Source organism: Hypanus sabinus, chromosome 30 (genome assembly GCF_030144855.1).
Source record: "Hypanus sabinus isolate sHypSab1 chromosome 30, sHypSab1.hap1, whole genome shotgun sequence".
Classification (NCBI taxonomy): domain Eukaryota; kingdom Metazoa; phylum Chordata; class Chondrichthyes; order Myliobatiformes; family Dasyatidae; genus Hypanus; species Hypanus sabinus.
The window spans coordinates 30,698,139-30,715,892 of record NC_082735.1 but is presented as its reverse complement, the minus strand read 5'-3'; the positions used below and the strand labels follow the sequence as shown (position 1 = coordinate 30,715,892).

At 41.5% G+C, this 17,754-nt stretch overlaps 1 protein-coding gene across 1 annotated transcript in view; it reads left to right on the top strand.

Annotated features, from left to right (window-relative positions):
* The first annotated feature begins 14,589 nt into the window (after window positions 1-14,589).
* The window catches only part of LOC132383503 (runt-related transcription factor 3-like), a 203,313-nt gene continuing 200,148 nt past the window's right edge, over window positions 14,590-17,754 (top strand). The window contains exons 1-2 of the mRNA XM_059954537.1: window positions 14,590-14,695; window positions 14,914-15,038. Coding sequence (XP_059810520.1) covers window positions 14,981-15,038 — 58 coding nt within the window. The 5' untranslated portion in view covers window positions 14,590-14,695; window positions 14,914-14,980. The remainder of the gene's footprint in view (window positions 14,696-14,913; window positions 15,039-17,754) is intronic.

Below are 17,754 nucleotides of genomic sequence, written 5' to 3'. Positions count from 1 at the left end.
CGAAATCCAAGCCTTTGTGCCTCCAGATAACCCTATAGCTTCCTTAAGAGTAGGCTACAGTATTTTTTTCCTCCAATGAGTGCAATGGAACTGTGGTTAACAATTTCATTCAGGGGGTTTTCAAGCATCATTGGCCCCTGAATAGTCTTAAGGGATATTATTAAAATCTTTCCAAAAGCCATATAATTTGCATGCATTGTCATATACATCATGCTGGTGAACATTTGAAGACATTCAAATAGATGAGTCAGACATGATCTACTTCGCAAGTATTTGCTGACTCTTGTTCAAGCATTCAGTCTCTGAGGAGGAAATCCAAGCACATTCCCACAACCGATATTACACTGACAGATCTGTAATTGCCTGGTTTCTCCCTGCTTCCAATCATAGTATTTGGAATTTCCTGATGTAAAAGATTAATTCTTTAATCTAGAAAGCTTTGGGATACCACGTATCAAGGCTCCACAATTAAAGTAAAATACCATTAATCTGGCCCACCTGGAACATAATTGCTGAATAATTGCCAGATTTTCTGGTCTATTGGATGTTATTATTTCCCCAACGTGCCTTTAATGAATAGAAACACAGGAGATGGCAGACACTGGAATCTGGAGCAAAAAAAAATTGGTGGAAGAACTCAGCAGGTATGCTATATCTGTGGAGGGAAATGAGCAGTTGATGTTTCAGATTAAGACCCATTTTCTTAAATGCTATTGAATAAGCTGATTCTTACATACTACACAGCAGTATAATGTCTTCTCCAGTGAACCCAGTGGGTTTTATGGGAACTGGGGAATTTCAAGGAAGGCTAGGAAACATGATCCAATTAAATTCCAAAGGGGTGACATTCCCTGTCTTCCATGACTGATCTCCTCCATGGAATATTTCCCATTTAATTTTCTTTCTCTGTGAATTCAAATTTCTCCATAACCCTGCTCTGATATGCATCACTGTAACCTAAATGTCCCAGTTGTTGATTTTGGACCAAAGATTCTGTTTAAATCCATTCTGCATGTCAATGCTCAGATGCCTAGGCCCCAGGAGCAGGATTCCGTCTCAAAACCTTATTGATTCTTTTTTTTAACTTTTTAAGTTGCCTGTTGAAACCTACCTCTTTGATGAGTTTTGGGTTGCTTGTGTCAATGTTTTGGTGGCAGGGTGGAGATATCTCTACTGACATATCTGTCCATGGCCTCGTCTCCTGCCACAATGAGGCCACACTCAATATGGAGGAGCAATACCTTATATTCTGTCTGGGTAGCCTCTAACTTGATGGCATGAGCATCCATTTCTCAAGTTTCCAGTAATGCCCCCCTCCCTCAGACCTTATCTCTTTACCTACCCACCACCTTCCTCTGGTGCTCCTCTCCCTTCCCTTTCTTCCATGGCCTTCTGTCCTCTCCCATCAGATTCCACCTTCTCCAGCCCTTTATCTCTTTCACCAATTGACTTCCTAACTCTTTACTTCACTTTTTATGTTCTTTTCTCTTGAAAGGTTCATTAAGCACCTACTATCCAAATTCACTCGGCAGGGTATACGATCTTCTAAAGCTTTGGACAAATACCTGTATGGCTGGCAAAGTATAAGGCTAAATGAGAGTGCCCGCTCTCAAATAGAGAGTCAGATGTTTTTATTGCTCTTAAGAGTGAAAACTGATAATGTGCTGACAGTCCTGGAATTATTTCATCTCCACCAGCATCAGTGGTTTTATTGAACTTTGAACATGAGAGAGAAGGGGCAAATGATAGGGAGTAGGGTAATCATTTTTTATGGTATCTCTCCATGCCACCTTTTTCTGCTAATTTCTTTAACCATCTATCATCTTTTTGTCTCAAATGTACTTAGTGGCTGAGCCTCCACAGCTCTCTTATATTCAACGATACCATGGGAATTCAAAGATTCAAAGTACGTTATCAAAGTATGTGTGCGGTATAGAACCCTGAGATTCGTCTTCCCACGGACAGCCACGCAACTAAGTAACACTGAAACTTGTCTAAAGAGAAGCGTCAACCGCCCCGCCCCCCCACCCCAGCAATGAGCAAAAAAAACAAATTTTGCAAATGGCAAAAAAAAGAGAGCGAAAAACACAGAATGTAAAACACAAAATTGAGAGAGTCCATGAATATTCAGTGCAACTCAGTTCATTTTCATCCACCTCTGTGTCATTCATTTTCTGCAGACCACTCCAATCTAAATCACACAAAATGGCAACAAAAAATAGGAGCAACCAAGAAACTGGAAACCCATCATAATGTGAACTACGTCACAAATTCCACCAACTACGTCACGATTCCACAAACTACGTCAATTAACCTTGCCCAAGACCCATGGGCTCCGGCACCATTCTCTGTCATTTATTATCAAAGTATGTTTGCAATATGCAACCCTGAGATTTGTCTTCCCTCAGACAGCCGCAAAACCAAATAAAACCCTGGACCAATTCAAAGAAAAGCGTTAACACCCCCACCCGACCAACATGCAAAAAACTGGGAGCATCAGGTGACAGGGAGAGTGAAACCTTTCTCACCCATTTGGAACTATAGTAAATAAACTAAGGAAGTTTTCAGTGTGGCAATACCAACTTCTAAACATTTTTCAACTACTTTAAACCTGCGTTCTGTACTCAGCTCTGAAATTAGTCAGATGGCGTGATCTCCTCGCGATTCAAAGGGAAAAATGATCAAGCTACAAATTCATTGAAGGTTTAGCCTTGAATAATTTGTGTTATTTCCTGCCCTTAACGGCTTGTCTGCTTTCAAAATTAATGACATCCTCCAAGGATGTTCAAAACACTTACAAAAACAGCTAAACACCTGGTATGAGATCGAACTGTTGCCTTGTGCCAGTAAAGCAAAGGGCAAAGTTGCACTGAATTTTGCAATTTGAGTCTCTCTCACTAATTTGAATAGGCTACTTAAAGACTGGAAGTTGTGAACAAAGGGGAAGTTGTGTTGGTGTTAGAAAAGTGGGTGAACTTCTCTCCAAGGCAATCTCAACAAACAATTGAATGGAATGATATTGACTTTACTCACATCCCTTAACTTTTTTTAATTTTTATCGAACACAACCAAAAACAGAAACACTGACCATATGCTAACAAAGCCAGGGAATCACACATAAGCAGCAATAATTATATAACTATTAACTTTAAATATGCAAATAAACAAGAAAATCCACTCTGAATACTGTTGGACAGAAGGAACTATATCTAAAGGGAGTCACAAAATGGAAACATTTAAGGGATAACCCAAAACGTTGACAGATTTGTGCAATGTGCAATTTATAGTGACTCATAATAAATAGTATATACAACAATATAACATAGAAATACAGTTGTGTCAGAATGAATTAATCTGTTTGATGGCCTAGTGGAAGAAGCTGTTCTGGAGCCTGCTGTTCCTGGCTTTTATGCTGCGGTACCATTTCCTGGATGATAGCAGCTGGAACAGTTTGTGGCTGGGGTGACTCGGGTCCCCAGTGAGCCTTTGGGCCCTTTTGACACGCTTGTCTTTTTACACCACCCTTTGCTTCTCCAGCAGGTACCGCAAGGAAGGGATTGCATATGAGGAACATGCTGCTGTAAACAGATAAAAGAGAGCTCAAATATTTCTATCTAACTTAGTCTGGCTTAAAATGAAAATTTTAGTTGGGAATAAGACTCAGGGAATGGTAAGTGCAGACCCATTCAAAATTGGCACTAACTTGAAGCTGGAGAGGTTCCTTGTAAAGCTGTAAGATGTCATGTAAAGTTCTGTGCACAATATATCCTTTGCAGACACCTTGCATGATAAGAATGCAGGATTCTTCCCCACACCTCCTGGAGTTGGAGGAGGCAGCTGAGGCTTAACAGGCATATACAAACAGAAGATGCTGTGACTTTTCAGTGGGTCAGGCTGCGGAGGGTAAAAAAAGACTTAATACTTCATACCAAAGATCTTTCGAAAGAACAGATGACAAGCCTGTCTCAGAGGTTAATATTTCATGTCAGTGAATATAAATTCTGTCTTTCCTCCTACTGATTCTGCGTAAACAGCCCAACAAATGTGGATCATTTTGGTACAGGGTATCTCGCAAAGACCTGGTTACATAAAATTTTCAATTGCCCTGTTGTCAAAATATACTTCACTCAGAAAGCTTACAAACATAGCCCAGCACATTGGTCTGTCACTTTTCATAGGGCACTCCATCTACAAACAAGATCAGGATCGGAATCAGAATCAGGTTTAATATCACCTGCATACGTTGAGAAATTTGTTAACTGGCAGCAGTACAATGAAATACATGATAAATTACTTTCCAGAAAAATACCGAATTACAGTAAGTACACATGTATAGCTATTAAATAGTTAAGTTAAAATAAATAGTGCAAAAACCAGAAATAAAAAGTAGTGAGGTAGTGTTCACGGGTTCATTGTCAGCTTAGGAATCGAATGGCAGAGGGGAAGAAGCTGTTCCCGAGTCACTGGGTGTGTGCCTTCAGGCCTCTGTATCTCCTTTCCCTCATGTTGTACCACTATGACGTCTAGTTCTCCCTTGCATGCAATTCTGACGATGAATTCTTGATCTGAAATGTGAACTCCGTTTCTCTATCCATGGATGCTGCTTGGCCCTTTGTCCGTTTCCATTATTTTCTGGTTTTCTTTTAGACTTCTGCAGTGGTGCTTACGCTTACAACCCTTTTCAGGCTTTCCTGCAAATTCGGATTCTTAAAAGAGATGAATGGTGCTTCGCATCATTGTCATAATTATGTGCCATGTCGTTTGGCGCAGGTGATCATGCAAAATTGCTCTTGGCGAATTTTTCTACTGAAAGACACAAACACATAAAAATGTCACTCATCTTTAGGCTTTCCTCTCCTTCAAAGATTCCAAAATTTAAGCCTGATACATTATGTTCACAATTTCAAAATCAGAATCAAAATCAGGTTTATTCTCATGATGTGTGTGGTGAGGTTTGTTGATTTGCAGCAGCAACACAGTGCAATGTATCAAAATGACTATAGGTTACAGTAAGAAATATCATCGTCATCATCATTATGTGCCTTGTTGTATGATATAAGTGATCATGGCCATGGTCATGTTCTTGGCAAACTTTTCTACAGAAATCGTTTGCCTTTGCCTTCTTCTGGGTGGTGTCTTTACAAGTTGGGTGACCCCAGCCATTATCCATACCCTTCAGAGATTGTCTGCCTGGCGTCAGTGGTCGCATAACCAGGACTTGTGATCTGCACCAGCTGCTCGTATGACCATCCACCATCTGCTCCCATGGCTTCACGTGACCCTGATTCGGGGTAAGGGAGGGGGGAGGGGCTCAGCAGATGCTACATGTTGCCCAAGGATGACTAGTGAACTAGCGGAGCGATGGAGTGCATTACACTCCTTGAGGCAGAGACGTATTTTCACTCTGCCACCCAATACAGCTGCTCAACACTGAATCTCCAGCTGTGCATGAAAGATATGACAGGGAGGGATTTTCCTCCAACCAGGCTTGTTTGAACATTCAGCTGATGATTCATTTTGCCAAATGGCAACCCCAATAGACTAGTGATAAATGTTGTTATTCTTAACTACTTTCCCATTAAGAGTAAGCAATGAAGATAAGCTAAGGCCATCTTCTTTGGTTCACGATCAGGGTCGATAGCTAAAGTTGCTGTGAATAGGGGATGGGGCAGGGGGGAAACAAGGATGTGATTCAGACATGGTAAAAACCGTTAGAAATACAGAGATGGGGGGTAATAACTCAATTGTGGAAAAGCATTTCATCGTCAGGTAAAAGGAGCTCATCTATTGCTGTAGATGGCATAGGTTGGCATGTAGCCAGATTCTGCACTACAGTCGTCATCCAAGCCTCCTGCAGAACCCATTCTTTTTGAAAAAATTTACCTGTGAAGACATGTCCAAATAATTCCCCTTGTTCAATTTAGGTTGGCAGATTGAATTATGAGGGAGATCTCTCAATTAACCTTGGCGTATTCAACACTTGATCAGATTGAAAAATTGAGTCCACTTGGCACAAGCATATGTGCATGAATTAATGAGACTCTTAGAAGTAAGCTTACTTCTTTGAAAAGATGAGAACCTGTGTTGGTTCTAGATCAGTAAGTGCAATATTAAGGTATCACAATGGAAAATAAAAATAACTAATGGAAATATCTGTGAGATGGAGACGTAAAAGACTGCAGATGCAAGAACCCAAAGCATCAAACAAGATGACGAGAGACCTCACTGAGTCACTCTAGCATTTTGCTTATGAGATATTGTGGTTATTGGTGACCCCATGACCTAAAGTAGCCATTTTTTCCTGCCATTCACTACACCACCATTGTCCCCCAGCTCGCTACTATCTAACTTATGAATTATCCAACAGCATTTCCCAAACCTATGGCCCCCTAGCACGAAGACAGACAAGAAAGACACCAAGTGGGTGCATGGGATAACCACCATCTCTAACTTTCTGCCTCAATCACACACTCTCCTGAATTGGAAACACACAGCCGTCATTGTTCTAAATCTTGGAGCTTCTTATAAGAGAACATTGTGGGAAGAGTTTCACTAGATAGACTACACTGACTCAAGCAGCTGGCATGCCATCTGCTCCTCATGGAAAGCTAGTGATGGGCTTGTTAGAAACTCACAGATGCCAAAAGGATGAATGAACAAGAGACATGTTTTCACTTTACTTCTGTGTTTCATTTATCCTGCAGGATGGCCTATATACAATGTCTTCCAATAGTCTCCAAAAGACATAACAACACATATGGAATACTTTCATACATGGTCTGGTATCATTTTTGTTCTTCTGCTCAACTTATTTGAAACTGGGAGCTGATTGTGTGAGGAATGTAGGAAGAGTGGTGGATAAAGGGACCAGTTCAAATATTTTGTGGTGAATTGACAATGTTATTTGGCTAGCAATGGTGCTTTTTTGTTGTCATTCTCCTGTGATGGATTTGTTGATTCCAAAACCCAGGCTAAGTGCTGCTGTTGCTTTCCAAGTCACTGTTATTGTCCATTGGCTCACTGAGAGGATCTTGCGACTTACTGGGAAATGGGAGAATTTAAATAATCTGCAGCTGTTTGCTAAAATCATTACCTCAGTAGATAGAATAATCCAAACCCAAGAGACAGGATGGAATTTATGAAATCTGATTACAGATAAGTAGCAAATCAAAGGTCATTATTTATCTTGAATTTTAGTTGTTGACACCACCTTCATTTTTGTGCAGCTAGGTAAATGACATGAAGGTTGTACATTCAAAATTTGGAAAGTACATCTGTGGAATTCAAAACTGTTTGTTCTTGAAATCCTTCCACAAGTTTAAATGCTTCTGACTTTATCTGATACCAAGCTGAAGGAAAAGGAAGGCTCGTTCAGCAGTAATTTGTTACTGGAATACCTTTAACAGAAAATAATTTAGATGAGTGCGTGGATGGAAAAGTGAGGCAGGAGGGAGGGATTCAGATACTTCGGCAAAATGGAAAAGTGGCATGAGAACTGGGAGATTAACCAGCGCTTTTGGAATGAGAGGGGGACCAGAAAGTGGCAGAGCAGAGAAGAAATGAGAGGAGAGGGAAAAGGTTAAAAGTTGTTGCAGTATCTGAAATTTCCTAATGTGTGCTGGATCAACTCACACAAAATGCTGAAGGTCAGACAATATCCATGGGGGGAAATGAACAGTTGATGCTTGAGGGTGCAACCCTTCATCAGAGCAATATGCTTCAGACCAGGATGGATGAAAATAATAAATTAACTAAGGAAGTATTTAATAGTATGCATGCCATTGCTCTTTCCTTATTGATAAGGAAGGTGAGTTTGGTGAGAAAGTATTAGTGTCAATTTTACCTGGTACTTGACTTGACCATCTGTTCACTTATCAACAACATTCTTCCACATCCCTCCTACAACCAATTTCCTATCTCACTTCAGTTGAACAGATAACGCAAACAAGTGATATTTTCCATTAGACTGATGGATCACAGGTACCTGCAAGATGCTTCATATGATATATGAAAAGAAAACTGTCGACATTTTGGGCTGAAACCTTTCAGCAGGGTTTCGGCCTGAAACGTTGACTGTACTCTTTCTTTTCCATCGATGCTGCCTGGCCTACTGAGTTCCTCCAGCACTTTGTGTGTGTTGCTCGGATTTCCAGCATCAGCAGACTTTCTCTTGCTCGTCATAGTATTTTGATTTTGATTGAATAAATGAACAATGCCATTATATTTGTCCCTACACAAGGAAGTATCAGTTATGAAATCACAGGTCAGTCAGCTTATCATGAAAGGTGCTAAGGTTTAGGATGGTGGTTAGTTTAATGTTGAAGTGTTCGCTGAGCTTGGCGATTGGTTTGCAGAAGTTTCATCACCAGTCGAGGTGACATCTTCGGTGTGCAGTCATTGGGATTTCTCTCTGGGAGTGCTTGCATTTATATCGGCAAGAGAACAGGGGTCTGTATAAATGCAAGAGCTTGCAGAGAGAAACACCAACAACTGCGCACCGAAGGTGTTACTTGACTGGTGATGAAACGTCTGCACGTTAATTAGGAAGCTCGGTGAACATTGCAATATCGGCATTAGAGAAATATCAGGACTGGGTCAACTTTCAGTGAAAAATGCATGGCTGAGACCCAGGCTAGACAGTTTCTAACTGTGGTCTACAATCATTTCTATATTTTTGGCATATATGATCTCTCTTCCACTTCCACACTAATAAAAAAAAATCCTGAAATCAGCAAAATTGCTGTCTACCCCCATGGAACCCAGGAGGATTCAAACAAAAACAGTTAGCTCTGTTCAAATCAGGCTCTGTTATTCAATTTTTAATACAAAAAGGTGAAGTTTGGTGTCAAGTCTGATTATTATTGCCATTCAACATCCATGAAAAATAAAATTAGCTTCTCCTCATCAAGGCCACATATTGTTAGTCACTCCTACAGAAATGTACCAGTAAGAGTACAAACAAAAGCCATTGATGGCACCAAGATGCCAAGAGCAAATGCATATTTATGCAAATGCCTCACCAATGTGCATCCACCTATACTAAGAGAGGGAATGAGCAGGTCTCCAGGGACAGGAAGGAATGGGCAGAGAAAGAGTAATAAGGATTCTGGAGAGGCTTTCTTCCTCATTAGTTCTTTCAACCTCCAAGGGGACCACAACCTTGTCACTGGGTTTGGAGGCTTGTGTGCCTCAATAACCCAGAGAGCTATGTTGGATGGAGTTAGGGCTTCATGACTTGGTTCTTTGTAGCGTCACCCATGCTAAACAGGTCAAAGGGTAGAGGCCAAACCAAGCATGGTCCACCGCTCCTCCAGTTTCGGGGGTTCAGCTCAGGGCTAACAACCCTGACTGGTCACATAAAACGTTTACAGAAACAACAGTGAAGAATCCTTCTGCACCTGTGTGCGAAGTAAGGACCCCAAACCCTGAAAATGGCCAAGGACAGACAGCGACAGAAGACCCTCATTGCTGTCCTAAATGCTAGCAGTGTAACAGGCAGTCAGGTAAGTAAGTACATTCAAATTGAAAACATAAAATATAGAAGCATAGAAAATAGGTGCAGGAGTTGGTCACTCGGCCCTTCAAGCCTGCACCGCCATTCAGTGTGATCATGGCTGATCATCCAACTCAAAACCCTGTACCCGCTTTCTCTCCATACCCCCTGATCCCTTTAGCCACAAGGGTCATATCTAACTTCCTCTTAAATATAGCCAATGAACCGGCCTCAACTGTTTCCTGTGGCAGAGAATTCCACAGATTCACCGCTCTCTGTGTGAAGGAGTTTTTCCTCATCTCGGTCCTAAAAGGCTTCCCCTTTATCCTTAAACTGTGACCCCTCATTCTGGACTTCCCCTACATCGGAAACAATCTTCCTGCATCTAGCCTGTCCAATCCCTTTAGAATTTTATAGGTTTCAATAAGATCCCCCCCTCAATCTTCTAAATTCCACTGAGTTACTTTCTACTTCTAAATGTGTCGTAGAAAATAAGGTCCCCAGATACAAATCATCTAAGGGAAGGACTTCACTCATAAAACGTTTCGCATTTATCTAATCCAATTTCTGTGGAACTTCTCAGAAAACAAAGTATTACTCAAGATGTATTTATTGCTATAATGTAGAAACTCCAAATTAACTAATATTCAATAAGCAAAGCCGCATCAGAGTTTGGGGGTCTGGACATTGGCCTTTTGATATATGCATGTTACTTATGATTCTGAAATCTGGTTCCTTCTATGTAAGTCAATGTTATTTTTTGTATTTTTTGCATGCAACAGAGGACAAATTTATACCATCAATTCTTCCTAAACAGCACACTCATTGCAATTGGACTTCTGTGGATATTTAGGTTAAATTCACGGCTAAAAATTTATTAGCTGTTACAGAAATCCTGTGAATTTCCTAGTCCCTTAATATCACCTTCCTGAACAAGAAGACACAGCAGCATCTCCACTTCCTAAGGAGACCGAGGAAATTGAAGTCCCCCCCTTCCCCCGATCTTAACTGTATTTTATAGCAGCACAACTGGAACTTCCTGCTAGTTCCATCTCCATCTGGAATGAGACCAGTCGAGCATCAGACCAGACACTCTACAAGGAACTATGAGGATCGTAGGGGTCTCCCCACCATCTGATGGGGATACGTATCACGAGCGGTGCATACCCACCATCCTTCCAGCATCCTCTTTGACTTGCTACCATCAGGCAGGAGACTCCGATGCATAAAAGCAAAAACGGTCAGGACGGGAAACAGTATCTTCCCTCAGGCCACCACAGTCAAATTGTCACTGGTTAATCTGTTCTGTACCTGACAATATTTAATTTATACAGATGTTTATTTATGTATAATCCATCTGTAGCTTTCATCCTGACTCTCATCGGTTATAATGTGTTATGTATACTACTGTGCTTTGCACCCTGGTTTGGAGAAATGTTGCCTCGTATCTACAATTTGAGAGGGATAAGGGCAGATCAGAGGTGTCAGTGTTGCAATTAAATAAAGGAGACTACGGAGCCATGAGGGAAGAGCTGGCCAAAGTTAAATGGGCGGATGCCCTGGCAGGAAAGACAGTGGATCAGCAGTGGCAGATATTCTTGGGGATAATACAAAAGATGCAAAAGCAGTTCATTCCAATGAGAAGGAAGGATTCAAAGAGGGGGAAGGGGCCACAGTGTTTGACAAAGGAAGTCAGTGATTGTATATCATTAAAGAAAAAGAAGTACGACAGGGCTAAGATGAGTGGGAATACAGATGATTGGGAAAGTTTTAAGGAACAGCAGATCTTAACTAAAAAAGCAATACGGAGAGAAAAAATCAGGTATGAGCTCAGTTTAGCCAGGAATATAAAAGGGGATAGCAAAAGCTTTTTTAGCTATGTGAAGAGAAAGAAGATAGTTAAGAACAATGTTGGCCCCTTAAAGAATGAATTGGGAGAAATTGTTATGGGAAACAGGGAAATGGCAGCAGAATTTAATGTGTACTTTAGATCTGTCTTCACCAGGGAGGACACAAGCAATCTCCCAGATGTTTGGATGGGCCAGGGTCATAAGATATCAGAGGAATTGAGACAGATTGACATTAGGAAAGAAACTGTGATGAGTAGACTGGTAGGACTGAAGGCTAATAAATCCCCGGGTCCAGATGGTCTGCATCCGAGGGTTCTAAAAGAGGTGGCTCAGGAAATTGCGGATGCATTGGTAATCATTTTCCAATGTTCCTTAGATTCAGGATCAGTTCCTGAAGATTGGAGAGTGGCTAATGTTGTCCCACTTTTCAAGAAGGGAGGGAAGGAGAAAACGGAGAACTATCGCCCTGTTAGCCTAACGTCAGTCGTGGGGAAGATGCTTGAGTCCATTATTAAGGACGAAATAGTGGCACATCTTGATGGCAGAAATAGAATTAGGCTGAGCCAGCATGGATTTACCAAGGGCAAATCATGCTTGGTTAATCTGTTGGAGTTTTCTGAGGGTGTAAGAAAGGATGTTAGACGAGGGTAAGCCAGTGGATGTTGTGTACCTAGATTTTCAGAAGGCATTCGATAAGGTGCCACATGGGAGATTGGTGAGTAAAATCAGAGCTCATGGCATTGGGGTCAGGGTTTCAACATGGATAGAAAACTGGTTGGCAGATAGAAAGCAAAGGGTAGCAGTGAATGGATGTTTCTCAGACTGGCTGGAGGTGACTAGTGGGGTACCACAGGGCTCTGTATTGGGACCACAGCTCTTTACGATTTATGTCAACGATTTAGATGAGGAAAACTATATCAGCAAGTTTGCTGACGATACTAAACTGGGTGGCAGTGTGACATACGAAGAGGACGTTAGGAGAATACAGGGAGACTTGGATAGGCTGGGTGAGTGGGCAGATACTTGGCAGATGTCATTCAATGTGAATAAATGTGAAGTTATCCACTTTGGAAGCAGGAACAAGAGGGCAGAGTATTGTCTGAATGGTGTAGAGTTAGGTAAGGGAGAAATGCAAAGAGACCTAGGAGTCCTAGTTCACCAGTCAATGAAGGTGAATGAGCAAGTGCAACAGGCCATGAAGAGGGCAAATGGAATGTTGGCCTTTGTTACAAGAGGAATTGAGTACAAGAGCAAGGATGTCCTTTTGCATTTGTACAGGGCCCTGGTGAGACCACACCTGGAATATTGTGTACAGTTTTGGTCTCCAGGTTTAAGGAAGGACATTCTGGCAATTGAGGAAGTGCAGCGTAGATTCACTAGGTTGATTCCTGGGATGGCAGGGCTGTCTTACGCAGAGAGATTGGAGAGATTGGGCTTGTACACGCTGGAATTGAGGAGATTGAGAGGGGATCTGATTGAAACGTTTATGATAATTAAAGGATTTGATAGGATTGAGGCAGGAAATATGTTCCAGATGTTGGGAGAGTCCAGTACCAGAGGGCATGGATTGAGAATAAGAGGTCAGTTATTTAAAACAGAGTTGAGGAAGAGCTTCTTCTCCCAGAGAGTTGTGGAGGTGTGGAATGCACTGCCTTGGAAGACGGTGGAGGCCAATTCTCTGGATGCTTTCAAGAAGGAGCTAGATAGATATCTGATGGATAGGGGAATCAAGGGATATGGGGACAAGGCAGGGACTGGGTATTGATAGTGAATGATCAGCCATGATCTCAGAATGGCGGTGCAGACTCGAGGGGCCGAATGGTCTACTTCTGCACCTATTGTCTATTGTATATAGTTAAGTGACAATAAAGTTGGCTTGACTTTGCTTGAAGAGAACACTAGCTGCTGTAAAAAAGGAATAGAGCATTTTGGAAGATACTCTGAAACCCCCACTCAACTCCAATTACTCCATTCCACCGAGATGCAACACTGAGCATCATAGGAAGTCATTCCTGCCTGTGGCCATCAAACTTTACAACTCCTCCCTCGGAGTGTCAGACACCCTGAGCCAATAGGCTGGTCCTGGACTTATTTCCACTTGGCATAATTTACTTATTATTTAATTATTTCTGGTTTTATATTGCTATATTTCTACACTGTTCTTGGTTGGTGCGACTGTAACGAAACCCAATTTCCCCCGGGATCAATAAAGTGTGTTTGTCTGTCTGTCAATTAAGAAGTTCACAAAACCAGAAAAAAATGGGTTTTTAACTTTACATTTATCCACTAGAGAAATTAGCATCCAGAGGCAACTATTTGCCCCACTCAGCCACAAATTACAATGAAGAGATAGAGAGCAGAGTGGTAGATTCGCAGTCTCACAGGGCCGGACACCTAGGTTTAATTCTGACCTTGGGCTGCTTTCTCTGTGGAGCTTGCACGCTCTTCCTGTGACCTCACGGGCTTCCTCTGGGCGCTCTGGTTTCCCCCTGCATCACAAAGACATGCGGATTGGTGGTTGACTTGGCCGCTGCAAGTTGCCCCGGGTGTGCAGTCGAGTGGTAGACTTGGGGGTGAGGTGGAAAACAATACGAGGGAGAATAAAAGCAATGAGGATGACTGTAGGCTGAGTGTAAAGCTGTGGTCGGTGATCTGTGTGGATGTGTCGGATCAAAGGGCCTGTGTTTCAGCTGCATGTGTCTGTGGCTCTAAAACAGAGACACCATGCTGCGAAGTAGACACATATTTAGTGGAACTCAAACATATGAATTGCAAACTCAGGCTATGCACGGTTGAATTCTGAGAACATCAACTGTTTCTCTGGGGTATGGACTGAAACCACGACTGTTCAGTGCTACACCAATTCCCAGCCACAAAGTCAGAAGAGCTCACACACAGAGTGAAACTAAACAGCTCGGAGTATAAGTCTGTGATCAGAACGGAGGATCGTTATTGTCTGATAGTATCATAGCAGCTACAGTATTGAATGCATGTGTGTCTTTGACAACTCGCTAGCCCACAAGAAATTCCCAGTGATTCAACCAAATTTGAAGAGCTTAACCACGGGTTTACCAATCTCCAGCTCGGAGCCAATAGCGAGGGCCGCACGCTTGCAAAGATGTTTGATGACCTCACGCACCATGTGAGACGTTTTCCAATGAGCAAGTGACTAGCTGGAGATTCTTTAGGCACTGAGCTCTGGTTGAACTGACACTCTCTCGGGCCTCACTTTGAACCACAGAACCACAAGTGCGGTGCAGCCTACATCTCAAGACTGCACCTGAACTTCAACAGGGTTTTTTTTTTCTTTTGTAACCAGGATACCCCTCAGCTGGACCTCTGTGCGCTTACGGTAAGCAGTACCACCCTCGTTGAAGGGTTTCTTAGAGTTGTCACATTTCCAGTGTTGGCTGCTTCTTCATTGTCGTTCCCTATATTGAATGCCTGTGCACACAGCTCTTGCTAAGCCTGTGGCTAAGCATTCCTGTGGCGGTATAAACCCAGACTCTTGGTTACAAACAGACACTCAATTTCCTTTGGGATTTTTCTGCTCTCTCTTGGTTGTTCCAGCACGACGCTCTGCAAAGTGACAATAAAAAATCTCCGCAAGGACTGAGAGTACCATCTGGAACGAACCATGGCATCCAACAGCATATTTGATTCATTTACAACCTACTCACAGAGCTTCTTGCGGGGTAAGTCCAAACCTCTTTTGTCTTTCAAGGCAGGAAACCTCAGTGCATGAGAGTATTCTTTTTGAAGGTGTATCACTAGTTCTGGTGCAGTTAGTGCAATGTGGCTTTCCAATAAATGACTGACTACAAGTTATATGATAATGAAATGAGGTGGAGCAGATACTGCACCTATTTCTTTCTGGTTTGGCAAGTGATTGATTTCAACACCTTTGGTCATCTTAATATATATTTGAAACTAACAAGGCAGAAGGTTGACACTTGCGATCAACTGCAAAGCAAGGACACCATAACCTTTGGAACTTTTTTTCGAAGTAGACATGTGATTCATCAGGCACGGTATCATATCAGCAGGAACTATGAAAACTAAACGCTTTTGTGAATTTTTCCTATGACCAAATTTTATTTCTTCGCAGGAAGGGGTCAGGATTTTCCAAGACAACCAGACCCCTACCACATTCGTTCCCACCTCATTGCTCCATTCAGTCAACTGGTTCACTAGAAAGCTTAAGGACAGATTGATCCCAAATATTAAATATCGAATAGGTCAGCTTGAATTTTGCCCATGTTGTCTAGAACACATAGGGTCCCCAACCTGGGGTCCACAGACCCCTTGGTTAATGGTAGGGGTCCTTGACATAAAAAAAAGTTTGGGAGCCCCTGCTGTGGACTGAATGCATTAAATAACAAATTTTCTTCAAATTGTACTGGAGACAGTACCTGAATTTTTTGAGACAGTACTTGAAATTAATTTCAGGGATGCAATTGGTCAGGTTACAATACTTTTAGGTATTAATAGAAGCACCAAATCTTGATAAACTGCTTATGGACCAAATATTTATTTGTATTTCTTATTTGGTACGTTTGATGCACTTTTCAAAATTTATGTGCAGTTTTGTTCCTGTTCAATACATTAAAGTTTGCTTTTGTTGGTATATTTATGAAAAAAATACCTTACTTCATCAATGACCAAAATGAAAGTTACTTTGTAAAAGCTAGATAATTCAAGAGTAATCCAAATGCAAACTTCAGTCCAGTTACAGTAAAGGCAGATAATACCTGAATACTTGATCTTGTTTAGCTGAGTACATCACTTGTAGTACTAACTTCTTTTTCAGCCATTAACAATCTTACAAAGAATTCTAACTAAAGTGTCTGTCTGGGAGGGCTGAGTTAACCGTCAATTCCTTATGTTACTCATGAAATCCTAGCTGTGACCCTTATGAAATTAGCTTTAGCGAGTATCTTGTTGGTGGATGCAGAGTAAGAAATCTGTTCCACCCATTTTTTTTTAATTTTGAATTCCTCCCTTCACAACTTGTGCATTTCAGCATGAAGTATTTTACTCAGTAGGCCGTTTGGATCATCATCAGGCACATTTCGCTCAGCAAGCAGCGCAGGAACCATTTCATTGCTGTACGGGATTGCAGTCCTCAACTTTCTCTGTGTGGATGTTTTTTCAATTGACAATTTCTGCACCATTAAAGTAACATGCAAAGAGCTCAGAGCTATGAATTAGCAAAACATTATGAAACCCCGTCAATGGCCAAGCATTGAAGGTGGGAGGGGATAGGATCAAATGGGATGTGAGGGGTAAGTATTTTTTACTCAGAGAGTGGTGAATGCCTGGTATGTTCTGGCTGGTATGGTGGCAGTGGCAAATGCATTAGAGGCTTTTAAGAGATGTTTGGATAGACACATGCATATAACGAGGATGAAGGGATATGGATATGATGTAGGTAGGGGGGGATTAGAATTTTGGCATTTTTGATTTGCTTTTAGCTAGGTCAGCACAGTGTTGTGGGCTGAATGGCCTGTTCCTATTCTGTACTCTTTTATTACAGCAGGTTTAGAATTTGTTTTGCTATTAATATAATATATTTTGTATAAATTTGATAGTATTTTACCTGAATAGTAATCTCTTCAGAGGTATTTGAAAACCGATCTCTCTCTCTGTTATTTCAGCCTCAAGTGAACAATTTTATGTATAAAATTATTTGTGCATATTTTTTTCACAATATGACACCTTACTTTCCTTGCTCTCTCTCTCTCTCTCACACACACACACACACACACACACACACACACTCTTGAATTACAAAGATAAGGTTGTGCCAATGCTGGCTGGCAGAGACCAGGGAGAAGTTTAATGCCTCAGTAACCCAAACCTCCTGGCCAAAAGAGGAAGCAATGCAGTGGTAGGCAGCACTGCTAAACTCTGAAAAGGGAAACAGGGAAAAACAATGTGAAGTTAATGAGGAATTTCACTAAAATCTAAATATCATTTTATGTTACAAAAAGAAAATGCTGTTATTGCTTACTGGATCGGTGCTGATCTTTGTGATATGGAATATTAATGTAAAAGGTATAAGTAATAGTTCTATAATGAAGTGAAAACTGGTGGTGTTGTGGATTGCAAGGAAGATTGTCTTAGGGTATAACAGAATAAAATCAAAACGAAGATTGGGCAAGGCATTGGCAGAACTTAATCCTGGCAAATGTGAGGTGAGATGTTTTGTTAATTCAGATAGAGGTAGGACATAGAGGTAGGGTACCATGAACACGGATGAGCAGAGTGAATTAGAGAATATTGTCCATAGTTCCTGGAAGCTGGTAAAACAGGCCAGTTGTGTCACCATCAGATTTCTTTTGAAACTCCTTTCTCTCACCCTAAACCTATCTCATCTTGTTTTTGTTAGCCCTCTCATGGGGCAAAAGT